The 23,787-nt window shown below is 44.9% G+C and overlaps 1 protein-coding gene across 1 annotated transcript in view; it reads left to right on the forward strand.

The window, feature by feature from the left end:
- Positions 1 to 13,856: 13,856 nt before the first annotated feature.
- The window catches only part of LOC138283202 (olfactory receptor 2G3-like), a 96,468-nt gene continuing 86,537 nt past the window's right edge, over positions 13,857 to 23,787 (forward strand). The window contains exon 1 of the mRNA XM_069221255.1: positions 13,857 to 13,948. Coding sequence (XP_069077356.1) covers positions 13,905 to 13,948 — 44 coding nt within the window. The 5' untranslated portion in view covers positions 13,857 to 13,904. The remainder of the gene's footprint in view (positions 13,949 to 23,787) is intronic.

Genomic DNA, 23,787 nt, shown 5'->3' on the forward strand with positions numbered 1-23,787 from the left:
CAAATTGATGCAATGTTCAGATGACATTCTGATCTTGGAACATACCTTGGTTGGGCTTCAGCATATATTAGAACATTCAGTTCAGTATAACAACATCAAACTTCTCAATAATGCATCAAAAATGATATTGAGAAATCATTGAATAAATATTTTGAGTGTAGTCTCACCAGGTGTTTTGGAGGGATGATGTGGCCAATACTTGAGACTGTGGGGGTCATTACTAGTCTGGCAGTCACTAGACTGCCAGACTCGTGGATGGCAGTCGGACCGCCACCAGTGCAGCGGTCTGAGTGCCTCATTACAACCCTGGTGGCCGGGCTACCAGAAAACCACCAGCTCCGCCAGGATGAGAGATCCCGGTGGTCTGGAGGTGGTGGCGGTCCTAATCCGCCAGGGCAGCGCTGCAAGCTGCGCTGCCCTGGTGATTACGACCCCCTTCTCCGCCAGTGGTTTCATGTTGGTACCAGCGCCATTAAAATGTTCCATGGGCAGTGCAGGGGCCCCCTGGCAAGCACCCTCACAAAGCAGACAGTGAACATTTTGAGGGTGCTGGTGCACCCTGCAGGCTACAGCATTGCCTCCGGCTCAATTACGAGCTGGTGACAATGCTGTAGCCTGTTTACCACTAGGCCAGTGGGCAGAAACTTAGGTTCCGGCCCACTGACCTAGCCGGGAACTCTTCGTAACTTCCGTCGGGAGGTTGCCACGTAGGCAGCGGCCAATGTGTCGGGAGTTTGGCAGACAGAGTTTTCCGTCCGTCAAACTCAAAATCGAGCCCTGTGTCTTTAGAAATGAAAACACTGTTTAGTAAGTCTGACTATCCACACTTGATCAAAAGGATCAACAATTAAAAATATTGGGCTCCCAAAGTTAAATTTTTCATTATAATGTGCAGTGCCCACTTCCTGATTTCATAAGGGCTTCTTACAAAGGGTTCTAAATCCTGTCAATTAGATTGGAAATAGTAGAGTAATCCATAAAGAAGGGAGACCGGATGTTATCAGATATAAAACCTTATTTCTGGGCATCTCATTTCAAATATAGGGAGACTGTTCTAGCCCTTGAACACTAAGATGAGGATTTTTATGTCACCGTCTTTTAAGCTACATGTTATTGACGTTGGGTTGCCAGCAATGTGTTTCTTAACAAAATGAGTTAAAGCTATATCTTGGTGGGCCTTAGCATGGCAGACCTTTAGCAGGGACCTCCACATAAACGGCATTATGAGAAAAGACCATTGTGAAATTCAGGTCCTCATGACTTGGAAAGGTGGGAGTCCGGAATATTTCAGAAGACATTGTGAGTGGTCACAATATCATGACCAAATTGTTGACAGTCAAAATATCCACAAGCAATTATGTATAGATTTTCTATACCTAGCTCCACATCTAAATACCTTCAAAGTATCTGTATCTTAAAGGTAAAAAGATGTGGTGTATCTTAAAGGTAAAAAGATGTGGAGTTAAGTATAGTACATCTATACTTCAGTATAGTTACCGCCTTAATATTTTGTGTTTTGATATTTTGATTACAATATTGGGACCACTTGATATTCCTTCACAATATTCCATACTACAATCATTTGGAAATACAGGAGGTTTATAACACTCCAAGGATTTGTGTGAAACTAGAATGTGTACACCTACTTCAGAATGGAATCCTTAGATGAGTACAGTGTAGGTGGGATGTGGAAGCTGAAGTACTTATAACTAACAAGGTGGAATTTAACACATCCAAAATAGACTGAATCTGTGGTTGAATGTTGCATGAAGAACTTCATCAAATAGGGGAAGAACTGACTGCACAATCTGCAATATAAAGCAAAATTATAGAGGCGGTTGGAGTTGATAAACTGTGTTAAGTAGAGAGTGCAATTAACCTCCTCGTAGAGGCTGATCACCTCAAAACCTGTAGGTTTCACACAAATATGTAAAGCCAGATAACCCTGGAGCAACACTACTTCTTTGTTCATTTTACCTATATTTGTCACTCAACAGGGCAACCTATATTGCAGGTCAAACTAATATTTCTCAAGATGGTCACTCCCACAAGCAGATGACAGGTCAGGGGGTTTTCATGAGTGAATTACTTACAATTTAGAAAGTAGGAAATTGACTTAACCAAAATAGACTAACCCTGGGGGGCAGCTTGAGGAGGAGATTCATCAAATAAAGAAATGACATCAGTATCAGTTACATACAAATTATTACTTAAGGCAGATGAAATGTAGTTGACAAATTGTGTTATAAGTAGTGGCTAAAATCCCGCACTATGTTGAGTAATCTTTTGTGGCCAGCAAATTAAAATTTAATTGTTTTTATTACTCATATTACTCCGTCCAGCCCAACAGGTTACCAGGACTGCAAGTCAAGCTAAATGCTGCTTGAGATGTTCGATGCAACAATTCTTGCTTTGCCACAGCTTAAATTGTGATGGTTTTACTGGAATCTGGAGTAAGTTGTTGTACATCTTGATATGTATCCCAGAAAGGTTACACAGTGCTGGGGTTCTTCATGAGAAGAAGGCAAATTGAGCCACAAGTATATGCCTATGATAGAGAGTACCTTTTTCCAGGAATTTACAAAGGGGTTCATATGCAAAACTATTTTGGAGGGTGGAAATTTCTGCCATGAGTATGGAGGTCTCCACCGCTGTAAATCTCACATAGGTAAATTTGCGAATATTGTCAAATTCTAATCCAATCCTTTTCCACTCTGGGAATAGTCCAATATGTATTCCAACACAGGTCGGGATTAACTCACCTTCCAGGGTGGTAAAACAAATTGATCGTTCATTTTGGGGAGGTGCAAGAAAAGGGTTTTCTCCATGTGGAAAAATATTTATTCAGTTGCACAGGGGATCTTATTCCCACTGTGCAGATATTCCTCCATGGAGAAATCTGAATGGCAGAAATAGGAGCCCACTGTCAGCGAGCTCTAACCTTGTATTGAGGGGCTAACAGGAGTGATACACTCTTCTGTCCTCTGTTTGTCCTGACACTCAATATAACAGAGGTGTATACATTAAATATATATACATCAATGCTTCTTTCTGTGAGTTGGATAACTTCCACAAGTATCAAAACTATGCACTCTTTGTTGAAGATGAGTTATAGTTTCTTTTCAACTCTTGTGTCATTGGGGGTCGTTCCCCCCTCCGAAATGCCGCACCGCGGTCAGTAGACCGCGGAGGGTATTCTGAGTTTTTCCCTGGGCTGGCGGGCAGTCGCCAAAAGACCGCCCGCCAGCCCAGGGAAAAACTCCCTTCCCACGAGGATGCTGGCTTGTAATCGAGCCGGCGGAGTGGGAAGGTGCGACGGGTGCTGTTGCACCCGTCGCGTATTTCACTGTCTGCTAAGCAGACAGTGAAATACTTGTAGGGGCCCTCTTACGGGGGCCAGTGGCATGGGCACTGCAGGGGCCCCCAGGGGCCCCGCGACCCCCCCTACCGCCATCCGGTTCCCGGCGGGCGGACCGCTGGGAACTGGATGGCGGTAGGGGGGGTTGGAATCCCCTCGGCGGCGCAGCTAGCTGCGCCGCCTTGGAGGATTCCAAAGGGCGGCGGTACACTGGCGGGAGACCGCCAGTGTTGCCGGTCCTACCGCGGCTTTACCGCCGCGGTCGGAATGCCCTTGGGAGCACCGCCGGCCTGTCGGCGGTGCTCCCGCCGACCCTGGCCCCGGCGGTCTTAGACCGCCGGGGTCAGAATGACCCCCATTGTGTCATTTCAAAGTAATTAGCATAAATTATTATTAATCGTTCCACATGAAGCATAGTGGTGACTTAAGAATCCTACCTGTTCACAGGATAATCTTAATTGGGAAATAATAATCAGAAAAGTTCAATTTGACTGTTATAAATATCTCAAAGTTTATTTTCTTAACATGGCATTGCAGTCAGAATACTTCTTTGTAATTCCAATGTCTTTCAAAATAGTTCTGCCTAATAAGGTTCCACGAGCAGCAACATAGTATCATAATTGCTTATCAAAAACACTACAGGCCACAAAAGATGTTATGGCCAGAAATCCAAGATTTCCACCACATCTCCAACCTGTGTCGGAATTCATGCTATACTGTAATGTAATTCATCATCAGGGCACTGCCACATACTGATTTCTCCATGCATGCAAAACCTCTTTCTTAACAGCACCAAATTCTGCCAGACCCGCCAGCTTCTCCTTCCTTGAGATGGAGTATATCTCCCCTGCACTCACAGAGCCTTGAACAGTAAACCATGTCTCCAGGCATGCTTCCTAGTACTTGCTGTAGATTTCACCTGACCTTCCCAGGAGGTCTCCGGGAAACCTGGTGTGGCAGAGCTCTCTGTGTGTATTCCTAAGAATGTTGGTGAATAGCAAGAGATTGGAAAAGTACTTTGAGGCAGAGATCATCACTCGTAGTTTTCCAACGTTTTCTTAAACAGGGCAATTCATCTTAATAATTTAAAGAGTTATGTGGTTTCTATTCAAGTCAGTTGGTGCTGAAAAGTATTTTATTAAGCATAAATGTAATGAGTAACTATAATGCCCAATGTCTAGACCTTTCCAAATGAAAATAACAGCTTCAATCTCAGCCTGGGAGAAATGTTAACTAAACTGGCATAATCTTGCATAATTTCGGGTATTTCACATTGCAATTGCTAAACGAAATGCACACAAATATGCCATTACACATAATTTATGTCCTTTCATGGAAAATCGTCTCATGGAATGACAGGAATAATGTCAACACAAACAATGTTAGCGGCTGCTCTTCGCACCAGGTGCAATGTAGGGCTACTGTTTTAACACAAAATGTGTCCTCACAACTCAAGACAGAGGTGACATGTTTAACGCTCAGAAATAGAGCCAAGTGTGGGGTTAGCAAATCATTTAAATTTGTGTTTTTTTTTAGATTTCATGTAATGGCACAAAAGGCATGAATTTACGTGAAATTCACACACCCCTACTTCAATCTTAGCATCAGCAATTACTGCTTTGCATATGCCTAGTTGCCAATAAAATGGCAACTCATTTTAAGTGAAATGAGATCGCAAAAATAGAAACGAGTATCAAAACTAGTCATGTTTGTGTGCAGGAAAATTACATTTCAGTGGAATTTGAGGAAGGTTAACCTCAGGGCCATCCATGGATACGATTATTTGGGGGTCTGGGTAGCTACTGTGGACTCTCATGAAACCCACAGCAATTAAATGAAAGCTAAAACTACAACGCTATACTTTGCTATGGGGAGATTGGAATTGTACAGAAGATTCCACATTATTCATTGAGCTTTCAATTCTAAGATTGTCCATGATTTACCTTATGGTGTCTATGTTTTTCCATATTAAGATTGAAACATTGAAATTTGTTTTACATATGGCATACCGAAGCTGTGTTTGCTCTTTAAATCAGTAATATTCAAGTGCAGTTTCATATCAGTGTAACACAGTTGAAATTTTAAGTATTAGTGTTTTCCTTTTTAAATATACATGCAGAATATTCGTGGGTTCTGAATGCTTTTTGAAACTTTGATCTGAAGGGAGTTACATAAAACACAAATGAGCCTATTCACAAACTGTATTTTCTAGTACGTTTAGTAGTATGGCAATAGTATTACTACCATATTGTAAAATGCTGTTCACAAACCTATGTGTATAGGTTCTGTCTCTCCTACTTTTTTGGTGCAAAGATATCCACCCCATTTGTGGAGTCCAGGGGCGACTCCTCCTTAAGGGCAGAGGAGTGTTGCCTCTCCGCCAGCAGCGGCAGCTGCAAATCCTTTAAAAGAAAAGGATAATAAACTCTGTTTATTATCCTTTTCTTTTAAAGGGGTGAGGCCACAGGCTGTGAGTGCACTTAGGGGGAGTGCTCAGCACTACCCCTCAGAGCCCATGTATGTTTGGCCAGATGTCTCAGGCCAGCCAAACATACATGCGCAGTGTGCTTGCTGCAGCCCAGCAACACAGTTGCCGGGCTGCAGAGAGCCTGCACAGGCTACCAATCTGCCTGGGAGCGCCCTGGCTGAGTGCTCCCAGACACTCTTGATGCTGCTTTCAGCAGCATCGGGATTGGCCGCAGGGCAGGCTGGGAGCCTGTGCCTGCATGCGGCCAGCCAGCAGGGAAGAAGAGCACAGCGCGGGACGGCGTTGAAAAGGTAAGTGGTGCTTTTTGAAAAAAATATATTTTAAAGTTTATTACTCCCACACCCCAACCCCTCCCTCGTTCACAGGCCCGCCCCTTCCACAACCCGCGAGCCACTCCTGGTGGAGTCTCCACATGGAAGTATACGTTTTTGTAGTCAATGTGGGAAAGAGAGAGAGAGCAGAGTGGCTGGAAAATGAGAAATACATACCACTAAAGGGTAGGGAGTAGGGAAATTACGGTGGTTTAGGGGCAGTTTGGGGAGGGACTTGCACCCACCCCAAAAAGAGTAATCCCATTCCTTTACTTCCATTCACAAACTGTTTTTATAAAGTTACTACAGCCGAAAGGACCCAAAAAAGTAGTAGTAATCCAGCTCACTGTTGGAGTGCGTCCATTTCCACACATGGCCAACCACTGGTATTGCAAAACCCTCCCATAGAAAATATAAATACATTTATTTTAAGGGTAAAATAATTACCTAAAAAGAAAACATATTTTTAACTTATCCTCTTTTAGGATAAAAAATGAATGCAACTTAAACAATACAATTCAAATACTTTTAATGAATTATATGTATTAGTTTTAATACTTAATACTTAATAATTACTTATTAAAATATATTGATTTACTTTAGGTGGGACTTACATTTTAATATAAATGTCAGAAAAAGAATTTTAATTTAATACATCCAAAATAATTCTAATTTTTATTAGGAATTTCTTGGAGTGTGGGTGTATCGGCGCGGATATAATAGAGCCAGGTCAGGGAATTAGTAATTTAAGGTGACTTTATTCTATAATTTCCGGAAGACTCTCCTTGGCGATACAGTTTATTATGTCTAAGTCCCAACAGTTCTTATTTTAAGATCCTCTCTGTTTCTCTTCTCAGGTGTCCCTCCGGATGCAAGCCTCTGCCGTCTCCGCTCAGGTGAAAGGTCGGTGATGTGGATAGCAGGCGAAGCAAAACGTGGAAAAGAAAGGGAAAGGTAAGTCTCAGGATTATGGAGCTTGGGTGGTGATTAGTAAGGGAAGGGTGTGGTGAGGTGGTAGGGGTCTTGGGACTACACCTGTCCTATGTGTGATTTATTTGCCCAGGTTGTGCTCGCCCTTGTGCAGTGTATATTCCTATTTTACTCTAGTTTGTCCCTGTTGGAAATGGCCCTTCTGCAGGGTTATCCCCAGACTTTTTGGCTTCCTCCTTCTCTTTTTGTGACCTCAATTTTGCTAGCTTTTAGACTCTGCGCACTTTACCACTGCTAACCAGTGCTAAAGTGCATATGATCTCTCCATTTAAACATGGTAACATTGGATCACACCCAATTGGACTATTTGATTACTGTCACTTCGACTTGGCATTTAAAAGTACTTGCCAAGCCTAAAACTCCCCTTTTTCTACATATAAGTCACCCCTAATGTGTGCCCTAGGTAACCCCTAGAGCAGGGTGCTGTGTGGGTAAAAGGCAGGACATGTACCTGTTTATATGTCCTGGTGGTGTAAAACTCCTAAATTAGTTTTTACACTACTGTGAGGCCTGCTCCCTTCATAGGCTAACATTGGGGCTGCCCTCATGCATTGTTGAAGTGGCAGCTGCTGATCTGAAAGGAGCAGGAAGGTCATATTTAGTATGGCCAGAATGGTAATATAAAATCCTGCTGACTGGTTAAGTTCGATTTAATATTACTATTCTAGAAATGCCACTTTTAGAAAGTGAGCATTTCTTTGCACTTAAATCCTTCGGTGCCTTACAATCCACGTCTGGCTGGGTTTAGTTGACAGCTCCTGGTGCGTTCACTCAGACACACCCCAAACACAGGGTACTCAGCCTCACTTGCATACATCTGCATTTTGAATGGGTCTTCCTGGGCTGGGAGGGTGGAGGGCCTGCTCTCACACAAAGGACTGCCACACCCCCTATTGGGACCCTGGCAGACAGGATTGAACTGAAAGGGGACCTGGTGCACTTCTAAGCCCCTCTTTGAAGCCTCCCCCATTTCAAAGGCACATTTGGATATAAAACAGGGCCTCTGCCCTACAACCTCAGACAATTGCTGGAGAAGAAACCTGAACCAGAACATGCATCCTGCTAAGAAGAACTGCCTGGCTGCCTAAAGGACTCACCTGACTGCTTTCTACAAAGGACTGCTGCCTTTCTGTTGGTCTGCTGCCTTGCTGAACTCTTGACTGGCTGCAAAAGTGCTCTCCAAGGGCTTGGATAGAGTTTGCCTCCTGTTCCCTGAAGTCTCAGGACCATAATGACTTCTCTTTTTCAACTGGATGCCTTGTGTGCCGAAAAATTCGCCGCACAGCTTGCTCCGTGCTGAAAAATTCACCGCACGCCGATCCGGAAAGACACCGCTCGACGCGACGCCTGCGGTGCGACCGGAACTTCGACACACGGCCTCGCCTGGACAACGCCGCCCAACTTCCAGAGTGGAAATCGACACGACGCCTGCCGTGAGGGAGAAGATTCCACGCACAGCCCACCGGGACGACGCACAGCCGGATAACAAGCCTAGGATTCCACGCACAGACCTCGGGACATCTGGTAACCCCGCGAACCACAGTAGGAGACTGTCCGCACGCCGGAAAACAACGCACGACTTCCCCGCGTGAAAAATAACAACGCAAGTCCGTGTGTGAAGGGGCGAAACCGACGCACACACCATTTTTCCACGTATCTCCTCCTCTTCGGCCCTTTGCGGAGATTTTCCACTTTAAACCAGGTACTTTGTGCTTGAAAGAGTCTTTGTTTGCTTTTTAAAGACTTAAGACACTTCATATCACTTTTCAGTGATATCTTTACTAATTCATATTGCATCTTTTATCGCAAATACCCAGATAAATATTATATATTTTTCTAAACACTGTGTGGTGTATTTTTGTGGTGCTATATTGTGTTAGTGTATGATTTATTGGACAAATACTTTACACATTGCCTTCTAAGTTAAGCCTGACTGCTCATTGCCAAGCTACCAGAGGGTGGGCACAGGATAATTTGGATTGTGTGTGAGTTACCCTGACTAGAGTGAGGGTTCTTGCTTGGACAGAGGGTAACCTGACTGCCAACTAAAAACCCCATTTCTAACAGTCCCCAGATCCAACAATACAGAAGAAGAAGGGAAAAGAAAAAAAACTGTATAAATAAAGAAATCTTGATCAGTTGTCAAAGGGTCTGTTGTTTTCACAGTCCCCTTCCTCCCCTTTTGCGTGGTGTGCAGTGGGTTAACGGAGTGGTGCCCCAAGTTTTTCTTTTGTGTCGTTTTCCCTTTAAATCAGGGCAAAGAAAATAAGGCAGGAATTAGGAAGATGGAACGGGAAGAATTGAAGAAAGAGAGAAAAAAGATAGAAATTATTGAAAGAACGCTCTTGCAACTCGATGTGAGCCTGTTCTTTCAGTATTATGCTTCCATTCCTCTTGGGGTTGTCCCCTTTTTACCCCTTTCCTCCTCCCGCCCCCTCCTCTCTTCCCAAAAGGGCCAGATACCTAGTCTGCAGGCACAAACGTACCTGCCTTAGCCACGCCCCTCCAGGGACGTGGCAGTCTGTATGCCTCCCGGGGCTTCTGTTGCCCACGTCTTGGTATCCTCCTGGCTCGTGCTTTTGAAGTCCAGTGTCTTCTCACTCTCTGTTCTCCTGCAGCTCTTCTTCTTCTTTTCTTGATGCAGCGCGCGTCGTTAGTCCCTCTTTTGTCTTGAGGGAAATCCGAACTTACGGGTTTCCCAGGACTACTTCTTCTGGGGTGACGAGCGCGGTCCCCCCGGGGCACCTCTCCTTCAGGTTCTCCTGTTGCGGTGTAGCCAGGGAGGGTATCACCCGGTTACACATCCCTTCCCTTCGAGACATATAATCGGCCATACACTGTTGTTCTCCTGGGATGTGTTGCAGCTGAAAAGAAAAGGGTTGAAGTTCCATGAACCAACGGAGGATGCGGGAATTGGTGTTGGGATAACCAAGTAAGGGGAGCATGGTGGTATACAAAGTAAAGGGGTGCCCTAGAAGGTAGTATTGAAGGTTTTCGATTGCCCGTTTGATGGCCAGGCATTTTCTCTCAATGATAGGATACTGCTGTTCTCGTGGTAGGAGTTTCCGACTGATAAACACAGTGGGGTGACTGTTGTCTGAGTCTACCTTCTGTAAGAGTACAGCCTCTATACCCACATCGGAAGCATCGGTCTGGAGGTGGAAAGGCTTCTAAAAATCAGGGCTGCGCAGTACGGGTTTGGTGGTGAGACATTGTTTTAGGCTGTGATAACTATGCAGCTGAGCCGGTGTTAAGGTTGATATTCTTGCTGGCTGACCGTTCCGTAACAGAACAGTCAGCGGGGTTGCTAGGGTGGAGCAATTGAGTATGAATCTCCTATATTATCCAACTAGTCTGAGGAAGGAGCGGAGTTCCCTTTTAGTGGAAGGGACAGGTACTTGTAGGATAGCTTCTATCTTGTTTCTTTGAGGCTTAATGTGTCCCTGTCCTATGTGATACCTGAGATACGCTATGTCATTGTAAGCAATATGACATTTGGAGGGGCTGGCCGTGAGGCCGGCGTCATATAGCAAGTGGAACACTGTATCAAGGTGTATGAGGTGATCCTCCCAGGATTCGCTGTAGACCACGATGTCATCTAAATATGCACCAGCATATCCATAATGAGGTCTCAAAAGCTGGTCCATAAGTCTCTGAAAGGTGGCGGGGCCCCGTGTAGTCCGAATGGGAGTATGGTGAAATGGTACAGACCCGAAGGCATGGAGAAGGCTGTTTTCTCCCGATCTTCAAGGGCCAATGGTATTTGCCAGTATCCCTTGGTTAGGTCCAAAGTGGTAGGGCACAGCTCTATATCTAAGGTTTTGGTTGGGGTCATCAGGAACCCCGTGGATACTGTTGACTGTGTTGTTTCGGGGTCTTCCCATTTTTTTAATAGCTCGACTAGATAAGTAACAGGTGTGACTGCCTTCACTACCCTATGTGGACCCTGCCATTTAGCAAGCAGTTTATTGTCTGACCTAGGGATCAGGATGAGGACCTAGTCACCTGGTTATAGCTGCCTTAACTTTGTACCTCGATCATCATAGTGTTTCTGTTTTTCTTGGGCATTCTTCATATGTGTGCGGACATCTTCCCAGACCGTCTGTAGTTGGGATTTTAGTTGCTGGGTATACTCTAATAGCTGTCTCTCGCCTCCCTCTTCTTCTTCACATAGTTCGATAGCCAAATCAAGAACGGTCCTTGGTTGGCATTCAAACACCAACTCAAAGGGGCTGTGACCGGTAGAGGTAGTTTCTTATCCCAATCCCACCCCGACTCAGAAATGTTCTTTTTCAACTAGGACTTGAGGGTACGGTTGTACCTCTCTATAAGGCCATCTGTTTGTGGATGGTATACAGAGGTTTTTATTTGTTTGACACCCAGGATCTGACAGATCTGTGCCAATAAATTGGACATGAATGGAGTTCCTTGGTCAGTCAGAATCTCTTTTGGGAAACCTACTCTTGAAAAGAAGCCGACCATAGCATGAGCTACGTTTTTAGTAGTCATGCTGGAGAGGGGGACGGCTTCTGGATATCTGGTCGCGTAGTCTACCAAGACTAGGATATAGGTATATCCCTCGGTCGACAGAAGGAGGGGCCCTCCTAAATCCATTACCACCCTCGAGAAGGGTACATCAATAATCGGCAATGGCTGTAGGGAAGTTTTCTTTTGGGGTCCTGGGTCTCTCATCTGACACTTGGGGCACTGGATACAGAAGCGTCGTATGTGTGCATATACCCCTGGCCAATAAAATCGGCATAGCAGATACGCTCCTTTTTTTTTCTCTACCGAAGTGACCCCTTCCCATTTGGCTATGGGCTAAGTGGAGGGCTTGAATACGGTACGGTTCGGGAATGACAAACTGTTTCTTTTCATGGTTGTTATGATTTGTGATCCTTTAGAGGAGGCCCTTTTGTATTACAAAATAAGGACCCACTTTGCCTGTGATGTCGGATTTTGCTGTCTTCCAGGCGTTCTGGAGGGTGGGATCCTCCCGTTGGCTACTTCGGAAAGGGGGTAGGGAGGGGACTGTTAAATTCCATACCTTCATTTGCTCCTCTCCTTTCTCTCTTAATCGGTACAGTTTCTTACTCTCCCTCTTTTCTCTCCTGCTCCTCTCTTTTCCTCCTTTTATAGGGATCTCTGAAAAAGGGGCTTCTTCCCATTATAATTCCATTTGGGGTTTTCCTTGTACACTCTGCAACAGGTCGGGGAAATGTATATAGTCTGTACCCACAATACATTCTTCTACTAGGTGTTCTATTATGCCCATGTTCACCATGTCTCTTCTCCCCTCCCATTCGAGGATAACAGGGACGAGTGGATAGTCTCTTAGCTCTCCGTGTATGCAGCAGATGGAAACAACTTTCCGAGACTCTTGGAGGTTTGGGAGTAACAGGTCGGCCCTAATAATGGATTGACTGCAACCAGAGTCTACCAAGGCAGTGATCTTGCGAACATTGGCCATTACCCCTCTGACGTATTTGGAGCTCTCCTTCCCTGTATACAAGACTCTACCCCGGGTAATCCCAATCTCAATGGGTTCGACTTTGTCCTCTTTGTGGGGGCATAGTCGGGGGATATGTCCCCACTCTCCGCAGCTATAACACTGGGGCTGTTGCATCAGGAGTCTTTCACTAGACCGAGGGATAGGAGCTTCTTCCGGGTTTCTTCGAGGAGTCTGTCGATAGGGTACCCCTATGGGCCGGTTGGCCAGGGTAACAGATTTTGAGGTACCCGGTTTGAAATCGACCGACCTGTGATAAGCGCAAGCCAGATCGATAGCCAGGGTCATATCCACATTGGGATGTTGCCTGATCCAGTTGCGGGTAATGGTGGGTAGGGCTTCTTGATATTGTTCTAGTAGTATAGTCTTGATGATATCCTCCCTCTCAGTCCCAATAGGGCCCAACCATTTTAGTCCTACATCCTTCACCCGGTAATATAGAGTCCTGGGGTCCTCTGTAGGAGACCACTTAACCTTTCTGAACCAAAGCCTGTAATGTTCGCTATCATGCCCAACACGCTCCAATATGCTTCTCTTTATTTCTTTGTATGGAGTAGACCCAGCTGAATTAACCGCTTGGTAGGCAGCCTGAAGATTGTCGGTTAGCAACGGTGCCACATACTGTCTCCACCGTTCCTCCGGCCAAGCAGCAGAGGAAGCCACCCGCTCAAAGTTCGTGAAGAACGCGTCGGGGTCCTCTCCTTCCTGATATTTTTAAAGGACTGAGCTGGGGATGTTGGGGTGGACTTTGCTGGCGGCTATAGTGTCGGTAAGTTTTCGTAGCGCCGTCTCATGTACCAGCTCAGCTGGTTGTTTGTCATTATCGTGGCTTGGCTCTTAAGGGCACTTTGGAGTGTTTCTCTATCGGCTTTAGCTTCCCTTTGATGTTCCTCCCAAATTACTTGCAGATGGCGTTGTCTCTCTGCTAACTGCTGGATCATGTCTTCGATTGTGGGTTTTGCCTCCATGGTTGCGGGGCTTGGGTTATATGTTCGCCGCTACTAATATCCCACTTCTGATGCCACTGTTGGAGTGTGGGTGTAGCGGTGCGGATAGAATAGAACCAGGTCAGGGAATTAGTGCTTTAAGGTGACTTTATTCTATAATTTCAGGAAGACTCTCCTTGGCGATACAGTTTATTATGTCTAAATCCCAACAGTTCTTATTTTAAGTTCCTCTCTGTTTCTCTTCTCAGGTGTCCCTCCAGATGCAAGCCTCTGGCGTCTCTGCTCGGGTGAAAGGTCGGTGATGTGGATAGCAGGCGAAGCAAAACAGAGAAAAGAAAGGGAAAGGTAAGTCTCTGGATTATGGAGCTTGGGTGGCAGTTAGTAAGGGAAGGGTGCAGTGAGGTGGTATGGGTCTTGGGGTTACACCCGTCCTATGTGTGATTTATTTGCCCAGGTTGTGCTCCCCCTTGTGCAGTGTATAGTCCTATTTTACTCTAGTTTGTCCCCAAATCCAACAAGCCAGAAGAAGAAGAGAAAAGAAAAAACTGTATAAATAAAGAAATCTTGATCAGTTTTCAAAGGGTCTGTTGTTTTAACAGTCCCCTTCCTCCCCTTTTGCGTGGTGTGCAGTGGGTTAACAGGGTGGTGCCCCAAGTTTTTCTTTTGTGTCGTTTTCCCTCTAAATCAGGGCGAAGAAGATAAGGCAGGAATTAGGAAGACGGAAAGGGAAGAATCGAAGAAAGAAGAAAGAGAGAAAAAAAATAGAAATTATTCAAAGAACGCTCTTGCAACTCGATGTGAGCCTGTTCTTTCAGTATTACGCTTCCATTCCTCTTGGGGTCGTCCCCTTTTTACTCCTTTCCGCCTCCCGCTTCCTCCTCCCTTCCCAAAAGGGCCCAGTCTGCAGACACGAACGTACCTGCCTTAGCCATAACTCTACAGGGACGTGGCGGTCTGTATGCCTCCTGGGGCTTCTGTTGCCCACATCGCGGTATCCTCCTGGCTCACGCTGTCGAAGTCTGGTGTCTTCTCTCTCTCTGTTCTCCTACGGCTCTTCTTCTTCTTTTCTCGATGCGGCACGCGTCGTTAGTCCCTCTTTTGTCTTGAGGGAAACCTGAACTTCCGGGTTTCCTGGGACTTTCTCTTCCGGGGTGACGAGCGCGGTCCCCCCGGGGCACCTCTCCTTCAGGTTCTCCTGTTGCGGTGCCGTTTACAATATTAATGATGTAACTTTTTTTTTACTATGCTCTACATTTAAAATAATGATACCAAATCATTTTCAAATAAACCTATTTACTTTTCCCTAAGCCTAATCACATGATAGAGATTTCCCAGTGGAATAGAATTGGGAATATAAAAACATTTATTGAACTTGAAAAATGTGTAAAAAAAAATTTATGTGAAATGTTAATGTAAATTAATTGTATACATTAATCTTAAATGTAGAGCAATGGGCTACAGGACTATTAACTTAATTTTGTTCTAAATATTTAATTCATTTGAAAATAGAAAACCTTTTTTTAAAGACTTAGAAGCAAAAAATCCCAGTCAAAGTAAAACAATATATATTTTGAATATGCATTATTAATTATCAAAGTGATGTATAGAATTATGTAGAAAAATGTATATGTCATTTAATAAAAAAATTATGTTACAGTAAATGTTAAATTTAAAAAGGTCATTACTTTTTGTTCAAGCAAAATAAAATAAAAAAGTTGTATTTATAGTTTTTTTCCCTTTTTAAATAATTTATTTTAACATTATTTCCAGTGGGGTTCTATTTTGTGTCTATGCCCTCAATTATTTTCTATTGTAGACCACCCCTTCTAGAAGAGAAACATAAACCCTGGATGCAAGGTCAAGACTGAGGATGTCTATGTGTTGCTGTGTGAGTGTGGGCTGTGCATGTGGGTGCTACTAGTGGACCTGCAGCACGAATGTGCCACCTACTTATGTAGTCTTTTTAACACATCTCCAGCCTGCCAGTGCAGCCTGTGTGTGCAGTTTTAAACTGCCATTTCAACTTGGCAAGATAAACCTTTGCCTGGCCTAAATCACTTATATATATATATATATATATATATATATATATATATATAACCCCTAGGGTAGGTCCTAAACAGCCCATAGAGCAGGGTGCAGTGTGTTGAAAAAGTTGGACATGTACTTTCAACTTTTAAATGTCCTTACAGTGAAAAACCCTTTAATATGTGTATCACTATTGCAAGGTCTACCTCTCCCATAGGATAACATTAGGTTACGGTATTATGTTTAATAAGTGATAACTTTCATTGGAAGCAAGTCAGTAAGTTGAATTTGGTGTCTAAAGAATTGTACTTTAAAACCCTCTTTAACGTAAAGTCAGCTTTTAAGTCCCAGTTCTGAAAATGTAACTTCTGCAATGTAGCCATTTTCTTCTCCCAATCATTTGGTGCCCACAGTCTGTATTCTGGGTCACATGACAAGATGTAGCTGGCAGTTGGTCTCTTTGTACTGCTCCCAGACAGTGAGACAAAGGGGGAATGGGTGTTGGCAGGATGGGCTATGTCTGATTTTATAGGGGGGCGGACCTGTCACCTACCACACTTCCACATCACAAACGCTCTACCTCAGGACACTCACAAAGGGTTTGACACTAGTGTTTTGTGCCCCCAGACAAGCTGGGTTAAGAGCAGGGAGACAGGAAATTCCAAACACTTCTTTCGATGGAAACCTCCAGAATACTATCCTACTTCAAAGCTGGCACAAGGTATAAATATTGGACCCTCAGACCCAACTCTTCAGGTCACCTTCCGGACCTGCAGAAGGACTCTCACAGGACTGCCTGCTGCTGTGGCCTGCTGTGTGCTCTGCTGCACCTGGAAGGACTGATTTGCTGCCTGGAGCCTGCCTTGAACCCTCAGAGGCCTGCCCCTTTGCTTGAGCCCTATTCTACTGCTGAAACCAGGACTACCAGGGTGACTCCAAGGGCCAGTAGGCTGGCCTCCTCATCAGAGCCTCAGAGAAGGAAAAGGCTCAAACCATCTTGAACCAGTACATGGACCCAGCCTGAGTAAGTCCTAACCCCGCAAGTGGTTCCCCTCCAGTCGTAGACTCTTGGTTGTGGTGCTAAATGTGCCCAGATAGGCACAAGCCAAAACCTGGGACTTAAAACATTTTTGCCTAAAAGTGATCTTGGACCAACCTGTTTTATCCGCCCAAGGTGCATTGCTGGCCGGCGTGACTTCACTGCAGCTCCTGCTACATTCTTCTCCACAGCAAAAAATCCTGTTCAGCAGTCCTTCATCAAAAGGGTATCTGGCCTCGTGGAACTTTCACCCCACTGGACAAAAAAGAGACTGAGGGCTCGATTTAGAACTCAGTGGACAGATTACTCAGGCACAACGGTGATGGATATCCCGCCTGCCAAAATCTAAATCCCATTATGTCCTAGCGGATTTCGATTTTGGCGGATGGGATACCTGTCACTGTTGTGACAGAGTAACCAGTCCACCGTGTTCTCAATCTGGTTGTAAGTCTCAATAAAGAAATCTTCACAGTGACTTCATCCATCGGCTTCCCAACAATGATCATTCTTCCTTGGACACCGCCTACAGTCTTGCCCTACTGAACGTCTGCCTTCTCAGAGAAGCTATAGTTATACTTATGTTAAGAAACTATGTAACTCTTGGTCTAAAGTTAAAACCACAAGTTACAGTTTCTTAACATAAGTATAAGTATAAGTAACACTGCTGAATTTCTTTGGTTTTGTGTGGGTAAGACATAAACCTAACTATAATGTCCCTGTAATCTTTGTTTTTTTCCAGTGAATTTTTTTAGCGTAAAGTAATATATAATTATTATATGTTAATACAACCACTGCCATGCATGGCCTGTGGCCAACCACCCGCCCTGCATGCACCCAACCCCACACGGTGCACAGCCTTTTGCTGTGTACGGCTGGGGTATAGTGTGTGACTGAGTACATTTTTTTTCATGTGTTATGGATCCATGGTGAAGTTACACTTGGGGTTACGCTGAGCACTGCAGCGGGATCCGTGGATCCTCGGATAGGCCAAAAAAAAATATTGCACATTCAAGGCAGCCAAAGCAGCTGAACTAACCAGCATACTAGTTTTGAAAATTTCGTGAAGATTCATCAAATGGTGGCAAAATATTTAGCAAAAAAAAAACCTTCACCAATGGCAATAGTTGGTCCTAACTATGGGCTATCGCTTGTAGATATTATATATATACCATACCATATTATATATAGATATAGGGGGTCATTCCAACCCTGGCGGTCATCGACCGCCAGGGTGGATGACCACGGAAGCACCGCCAACAGGCTGCCGGTGCTTCCCTGCCCATTCTGACAGCGGCGGTAAATCCGCGGTCAGAAAAGGGGATCCGGCGGTTTCCCGCCGGATTTCCCCTGTCTGGGCGGAATCTCCATGGCGGCGCTGCAAGCAGCGCCGCCATGGAGATTCCGACCCCCTTCCCGCCACCCTGTTTCTGGCGGTTTTTATCACCAGGAACAGGATGGCGGGAACAGGTGTTGTGGGGCCCCTGGGGGCCCCTGCACTGCCCATGCCACTGGCATGGGCAGTGCAGGGGCCCCCTAACAGGGCCCCAGCATGATTTTCACTGTCTGCATAGCAGACAGTGAAAATCGCGACGGGTGCAACTGCACCCGTCGCACCCCTGCAACACCGCCGGCTCCATTCGGAGCCGGCTTCTATGTTGCAGGGCCTTTCCCGCTGGGCCAGTGGGCGCTCCTTTGGCGGGCGCCCGCCGGCCCAGCGGGAAAGCCAGAATGGCCTCCGCGGTCTTTTGACCGCGGAGCGGCCCAATGGTGGTGACCGCATGGCGGGCGGCTACTGGTGACCGCATGGCGGGCGGCTACTGCCGCCCGCCGCGGTCAGAATGACTGCCATAGTTATTTATATATGTCACAGTGACAATGGACCATTTTAAACATACAAAACCACTGAAATTCACCAGTTTTAGTTATCTCTGTAACTATAACTCGTGCCATAAGGTAACTATTACTTGAAGATGTCATGAGTCATGTAAGATGTGGGGCAATTAGCAGTGCATGACGAGGGCAGTATAGATACCTTAGGGCAAGAGTTAATAGTTACCAAAGACAACTATAACTGGTGAATTTCAGTTGTTTTGTATGTTTAAAACATTACACTGTCACTGAAATTGTCACCTAGCTATAACGTTACTTTAGCCTTTGGCTTTTTTCAGTGAATATCTAGGGTTATTTTAACATAAAGTAATGTTTTGTTACCACATGTAAAGCCAACCCCTGCGCACTGCCTTTGGACATATACGGTGGGTTTTGGACACAGAGCCTGGTCTGAGGCTAGGCCCTGTGGCCAAACCTCCCCCTGAGGTAGTCAAACCCACACCAAACACAGGGGGTCATTCCAACCCTGGCGGTCATCGACCGCCAGGGTGGATGACCACGGAAGCACCGCCAACAGGTTGGCGGTGCTTCCCTGACCATTCTGACTGCGGCGGTAAAGCCGCGGTCAGAAAAGGGGATCCGGCGGTTTCCCGCCGGATTTCCCCTGTCTGGGCTGAATCTCCATGGCGGCGCTGCAAGCAGCGCCGCCATGGAGATTCCGACCCCCTTCTAGCGGTTTTTACCACCAGGAACAGGATGGCGGGAACAGGTGTCGTAGGGCCCCTGGGGCATGGGCAGTGCAGGGGCCCCCTAACAGGGCCCCAGCATGATTTTCACTGTCTGCATAGCAGACAGTGAAAATCGCGACGGGTGCAACTGCACCCCTGCAACACCGCCGGCTCCATTCGGAGCCGGCTTCTATGTTGCAGAGCCTTTCCCGCTGGGCCGGCGGGCGCTCCTTTTGGGGGCCGCCCGCCGGCCCAGTGGGAAAGCCAGAATGGCCTCCGCGGTCTTTTGACCGCGGAGCGGCCAAATGGCGGTGACCGCATGGTGGCCGGCAACCGCCACCCGCCGCGGTCAGAATGACCGCCACAGTCTTTTGTCTAGCTTGCAGCCACGCTCTATGTCCAGTGCCCCCTGCAGACAGCAAATCCCAGACCAAAGGCAGTGTATGGCAGGAGGCTGGATGTAGGGCCCAGCCCTGCATCCAGCCCATTAGTGCAGCCCCACTCCCCACGCTGCTTTGGGCCCTTGAGAAGCCTTTCCCTAAGGCCTTTTTTTAAGGGAGAGGGGGCATCCCACCCCCTGGACCAAGAGACATTTGTAGAGGGGAGAGGGGCATGTGCCTCTTGTCCCAAGCACCAGGGCCTTTAAAGGGAGGGGTGCACAGTCCCCTCGCTAAGCCAATAGTGGCCCAGGGACCCGATCCCCTGTGGCTACATGACATTAAAATGGAAAGGGGGACCACAAAGACCCCACTTTCCAAGCCTTTGTATGCCTCGGGGGCCTCATTCCCCGGGACCTGATTGCCACAGTAAAAGGAAGAGGAGCCTCTTGGCCACCCCATTCCCTGGGCCTTATTAGGCTCCAGAGATCCCATCTCCCGGGGCTGCATTTCATTCAAAAGGGGAGGGGGCAACAGAGCCCCACCTCCTAGAGCCTATTCCCCCCTCATTTTATATCTCTGCCCTGAGGGATGGAGTCCGGGGCCTCACAGAGACTCGGGGAAGGGAGCACACATTACCCTCCCCAAAATAAATAGTTTCTGTCAACTCCCCAAGACTTGGCCCAACCGTTTTTTTTCTTCTTTTTTTTTCTTTTTTTAAAGAAGCTTTTTTTTTTTAACATTTGCCTGGATTTGCAGATCCGCTGCAACTTCACAACAAAAAAAAAGAACCACACCACCAAGCTTACATGGTCAGGGTATCCCTACCCAGCACCCTTATGTTTTTTTTTAAACCATTTTTCGGAGGACATGGTACTGATTCCTGAGTCCTAATATGGCTGCCACTACATCCTTTTTGTTGTGATTTCAGCCAATCAGATCTCTCCACAAGATCGGTTGAACCTGCGGGTCATCTGTGGCATGAAATATACAAAGTTTTTAAGCATTCATTGCTCAAAATTACTGAAAGGATTCACACCAAAACACAAAGAGCACTTTATTTAGATGAAGACCTAGCTTTCTTCCAAATTGATGTAAATCTGTTCAGTGTTTTGATCTGTAGTAGTACCGAAATTTCTTATGGAAAAATGAATAGGGAGAATGCATTTTTGGGACCTAACTTTTTCTCTGGTCCTGCTTGACAGATCTCCCCCTCTCAAATGTTTTCATGCACAAACTAGCACTTTTTGGAAAGTTTGGTGGAGATTCGTCAAACTGTACCAAATGTATTAGCAACACAAAAAAGGCATTTGTTATGGAAGCACAATCCTAACTATATCTACCCAGTGGTGACTTCCACTGATATTGATATATATATATATATATATATATATATATACATACATATATATACACATGTATATATATATACACATATATATGTATGTATATATATATATATATACATATATATATATATATATATCCACACACACATATATATATGAATACGTAACGACTCATGTTGCACTAAAAAATTGTGATTTTAAATAAACTTTAAGAAATGGTGTCCATGCCTGTCCTTGTAGGGTTTGATGGTGACGGGTGGATCGAATATATACCAATCTCATCAGAAGGCAGTAAAATATACAGTATACATTTTCATCAAGTAATATCATGATTGCCTAAACATCCTAACACTTTTTTACTTATTTCACTTGATGTCTTAAATGTATCAATTAGATCAACAAGTGCGTATTCGTTGTAAAAAAAATAGTACTGTACATCGTATGTGCATGTCCCCACTGATAAACCAAAGCAACGCCTAATACATTAGCTTTGTCCCGGTTGGCGCAGAAAAAACAGTTACAAATTGTTGTCCTCATCATCTAAAAAATGTTAAATATCCTGGTAAATGCCATACTTAAGGAGAGTGAACCAAAAACATGGCAAGCATATGTATTGCAAAACTTACAATTATGGGCCCACTGAACATACAATTGTGGACCATGAGAATCCAATGTTGCTGCGGAAAAATATATATGCGTAAAATAATACTAGTGTGCAAACTGCTATATTTCCACCCTAGTGGGGAAAGAGAAACCAAGGTAGCACCCCAGTGGGGGAACTATACTACCATATCATGTATGTATGTATATTTATATCACAGTGTATATATTTCTACAGACCTTGAACTTGAGAGTATAAAGGTATAGCCATAGTCAAAGTACTCAGATGTGAAATTAAATATAGTAAATATATATATAGATATACCTTCACCATATTATGGTAGTCGATGTTCTGGAGATGATATTATAAAAGGTATGTGAAAAATGACACTACGTTAGAACACGCTCTAAATGTGCTCCCACATACTGATGCAACTCCTGCACTCTAATCACTCTCCAAAATACTGCTCCCACATACGGATGGTACTCTCAAACCCTGCGTCCACCCTTCATGATGACCCCCGTGCACTATCTATAGCCATACTATTTAAAACATAAAATGAGAGATTTTACATGCCAAAGCTGCAGATTATTTAATGTAATGTAAATAACTCTTGTAAAGCATACTTCTACCTAAGGTGCTCTAGCATTGAAAGGCTAATCAGCTGAGAGATTGCTGTAAACAGTGGCATAGGGCAGAGGGTACAACCAGGTCTTAAGATTCTTTCTTAATTACATGAGGTCTGGAAAAGCCCTTTAGGCCCTGGGAGTGAATTCCAAAGCTTCGTAGTCTTAACAGAGGAAGAACAACCTCCTTGTCTTTGATGGCGAAAACTGGGTACAACAATGAAGTCCATCCAGGCATTAGAGATCACCGTGAGATGTAAAGGTGAAACTTCTGTTGAAGGTATAGTGGACACCTATGATGAAATGTGAGCTAATCTATGGAGAGTGATTTAAACATTTGTTTCTTAATGAGGAGCCAGCAAAGGGTGTCCAATGCTTACGCTGTGAAAGCACTACACAGCAGGTCCAATGACAATCTAGCGGGCACATTTTGAATACTTCCCACCCAGCCTAGCAGCCCAGAGGCTGCACCAAGGAAACGTGCATTACAATAATCCAGGCGACTAAGAATGGCAGTCTTGATTACTTATAAGTAAATGTCTCAGGCTAGTGGGGGAAGGATTTTCCGCAATATCCTTATCAAAGAAAAACAGGTCAAGGAAAGATGATGAACTTGGCTAATTAGTGACTAAGAAGAATCAAATTGGAAGCATAGATTTCTGACAAAACGGAATGGGTCGAGCGTTGGTCCCAGAGTAGCAAGCCAGAAATCTAGAGGAGGTGTCAGAACAGAACATGATCTTGAAAGTAGCATAATCTCATTTTTTTCACGATTGAATTTGAAAGAGTTATCTGATAGGAGCTAGGAGGCCACTGCCATCATACACTTCTGAAACCTGGTGGCTACGGAAGATGCGGATCTTTCACATAAATGACCAATTCTGTATCTTCGGGGTAACACATGAAAGAATAACACATATGGTTAAATCAATTTGGCCAGTCAGCAGACACACTCATTAAACAAGGTGCGACTAAGGGACAAACCCTGAGGATCTCCCTAAGTATGTGACTGAAGAAAAATGAAAAAGGGGCAGATAGGCTCCCTGATGCCTTGATTGGAAATATGATTGAATCCAATTTAGCACATGCCCAGTGATCCCCATTTCTTGTATCTTCACAATTAGGCGGTCATGCAAGACCATGTTGAATGCTACTGAGATGTCTAATATAACCAATCAGAGGAACTGCCCTAGTTGGCAGGAAAATGCAGGTCATCCAGAACTGATATCAATGATGTCTCAGTACTGTCTCGGACCCACACCTGGGTCAAAAACCCAATTAACAGCTTATTATTCCCAAAACAGGACAAGAGCTGTTGTTTAAAGTTTTCTCCAGAATTTTTATATGAAAAGGCAACAGGGAGGTAGAATAATAGCTGGTAAGGGAGCTTGGCCCAGGGCTTTTTATGCAAAGGTATCACCATAGCTTCCTTCTATGGTGAGAAAACTGTCTCCACCATGATTGATACATTTCAGATGTCCAACAAGGATGGAAGAAGGGGAGCTGAAGCCAATTTCGCAACTGCTGATAGAACAGGATCCAATGGAGAACGGAAATCTGTACTTCTAACCAGGTTAGTTAGTCCTGAAGAAATGAGTTAGAAGTT

Source organism: Pleurodeles waltl, chromosome 3_1 (genome assembly GCF_031143425.1).
Source record: "Pleurodeles waltl isolate 20211129_DDA chromosome 3_1, aPleWal1.hap1.20221129, whole genome shotgun sequence".
Classification (NCBI taxonomy): domain Eukaryota; kingdom Metazoa; phylum Chordata; class Amphibia; order Caudata; family Salamandridae; genus Pleurodeles; species Pleurodeles waltl.